We start from the raw sequence: 1,831 nt of genomic DNA on the forward strand, positions 1-1,831 counted from the left end.
CGTTTTTGCGCTCGAAGCGAGCGGCCGCGCGTCGTGGGGTGGACGACACGCACGCTGTCGTCGTGGTCGCCCACGGCACGACGTCGTGGTGGTGGTCCCGCTGGTGGCGTCGCTGCATGAACAGTCGCACCAGCAGCACCACCAAGGACGGTCAAGCTCATGCTAGTTTTGTCGGCCATAAGACTGTCGTTGGCGATGATGGCGGGGTGCTGGCTGGAAGTGTGGTGTTTGACCTGTCAAGCCCGTTCATAGCCCACCCCGAGCAGTACCACGCGACAACGCGCGCCGGCGATGGCATACGTGTAGCTGAGTTCTTCAAACACCTGCGGCTCATCACACTGGATGAGAACTGGCTGCGCTACCACCTCGCCGAGGTGCTGCTCCTGCGTTTACCGTTTCTTATTTTTGTCTTCATGGCAACAGCGATGCTTGTCGCAGGGAGTTCTGCGCGCTGCAATGCGTTCTGGACATTCTGGGCGGAGAAGCCGCCGCCGCCAGTGCATTTGCGTTACATTGGAGAAACACGTCCGTTCTGTGGAGATGCCACAATGCTTACCATCGACGATCTACTGTATGGTCGCTTGGTGCTCTTTGCGGCGCTGAGTGGCGGCTTCTTTGTGGGGCCCCTTGTGTTTCTCGTGCCGGCTGGCGTGCTGTTGTGCTCCTGGTGGGAGCAGCGCCGCTGTCTGCGCATCAACGCGCAGCTCGCACGTGTGGTGCTGGACGACGGCGACAACAACAACAATAACGGCGGCCGCCGCCGCCGCGCTGCTGCTGCTGCTGATGCTGATGCTGATGCTGCTGCGACATCGCAGCTCCGCGGCACCATGGACCTCATCACGCCCCTCCTCGACGGTGCAGCCGCAGAAGAGGGGGGGACGACAGGTAGGGTGCTGCCCACGGAAGCTCTCGTGGCAGACGGAGCAGCAGCAACAGCACTTACAAAGAATGCTGCACTGGGCGGGTTGGCGGGGGTTCAGTTCTTTCTCGCTACGCAACGGAGCGGCCAGGCCGCGAACGCACCGCATGCGATCAGCTGCCGAGCAGCTTCAGCCACAGGGATGAACTCGACGATGCGGCAGCGGGGGCGGCACTGTTACGCCACGTACCTGGCACCGCTTGTCCCATCTCAGTATGAACGCCAATTCAGTAGGGGGCGCCTGCAGCAGCAGCGCGTCAGAGCGTCGAAGGCGCTGCAGCAGCTTGGCTTGCGGATGCGCGCGGCGTGCGGTGTTGCGGTGGAGGTGCTGTCGCTGCTGCTGGGGCTGCTGGCGTGGGTTGGCGCGTGGCGCGCAGGCGTGGCGCTCGCCGATCAGTATGGTATTTGGTCTACGTGAGCACCGTGCACCCATGGGCAAGGTGCGACGTGGAGCCGAAGGGAGAAACGAAGAGAGAGAGAGAGACAGAAGAGGGGTGGGAGAATAAATGAATGTGAAGTGAGATTTTCAGTAGTGGAGGGTAAAGACGGAGGGGAAGTATGTTTGGGACGTGCAGAGGCGAGAAGCCGGGGGGAAGTGTGGGGATCGCCGCTCTCGAACGGAAACGGACGCACGCAGGGAGCTGAAGTGTGTATGCGTGGGAAGGCGCTAGGAGAAAGACATGTGAGCTGAGCCGTGTTGTAGGACTCGGAGGAGCCGGGGCAGAAGACGCTTTGCGCCCCCAGGGGCGTTTCGAATGCGTATATAGTTTCCTTATTTCTCTTTGCGTTGTTCTGTTTTTGTTTTTGTTGTTATTTGTTTTCTGTTGTGTGCTTTTCGTGTTTTCCTGCACCGCGCTTCGTTTCCGCTTTGATTGTGTTGTTGTTATGTTTGCCGGTTATTTTCGTTGGCGG

At 60.0% G+C, this 1,831-nt stretch overlaps 1 protein-coding gene across 1 annotated transcript; it reads left to right on the forward strand.

The window, feature by feature from the left end:
• Window positions 1–116: 116 nt before the first annotated feature.
• DQ04_18651000 (hypothetical protein) lies at window positions 117–1,337 on the forward strand (the record flags this gene model as incomplete). The annotated part of the gene is made up of 1 exon (XM_009317732.1): window positions 117–1,337. One exon carries the CDS (start codon window positions 117–119, stop codon window positions 1,335–1,337), a length of 1,221 nt encoding a protein of 406 aa, XP_009316007.1.
• Window positions 1,338–1,831: the final 494 nt, after the last annotated feature.

This window comes from Trypanosoma grayi (genome assembly GCF_000691245.1).
Source record: "Trypanosoma grayi strain ANR4 Tgr_1865_V1, whole genome shotgun sequence".
Lineage (NCBI taxonomy): Eukaryota > Euglenozoa > Kinetoplastea > Trypanosomatida > Trypanosomatidae > Trypanosoma > Trypanosoma grayi.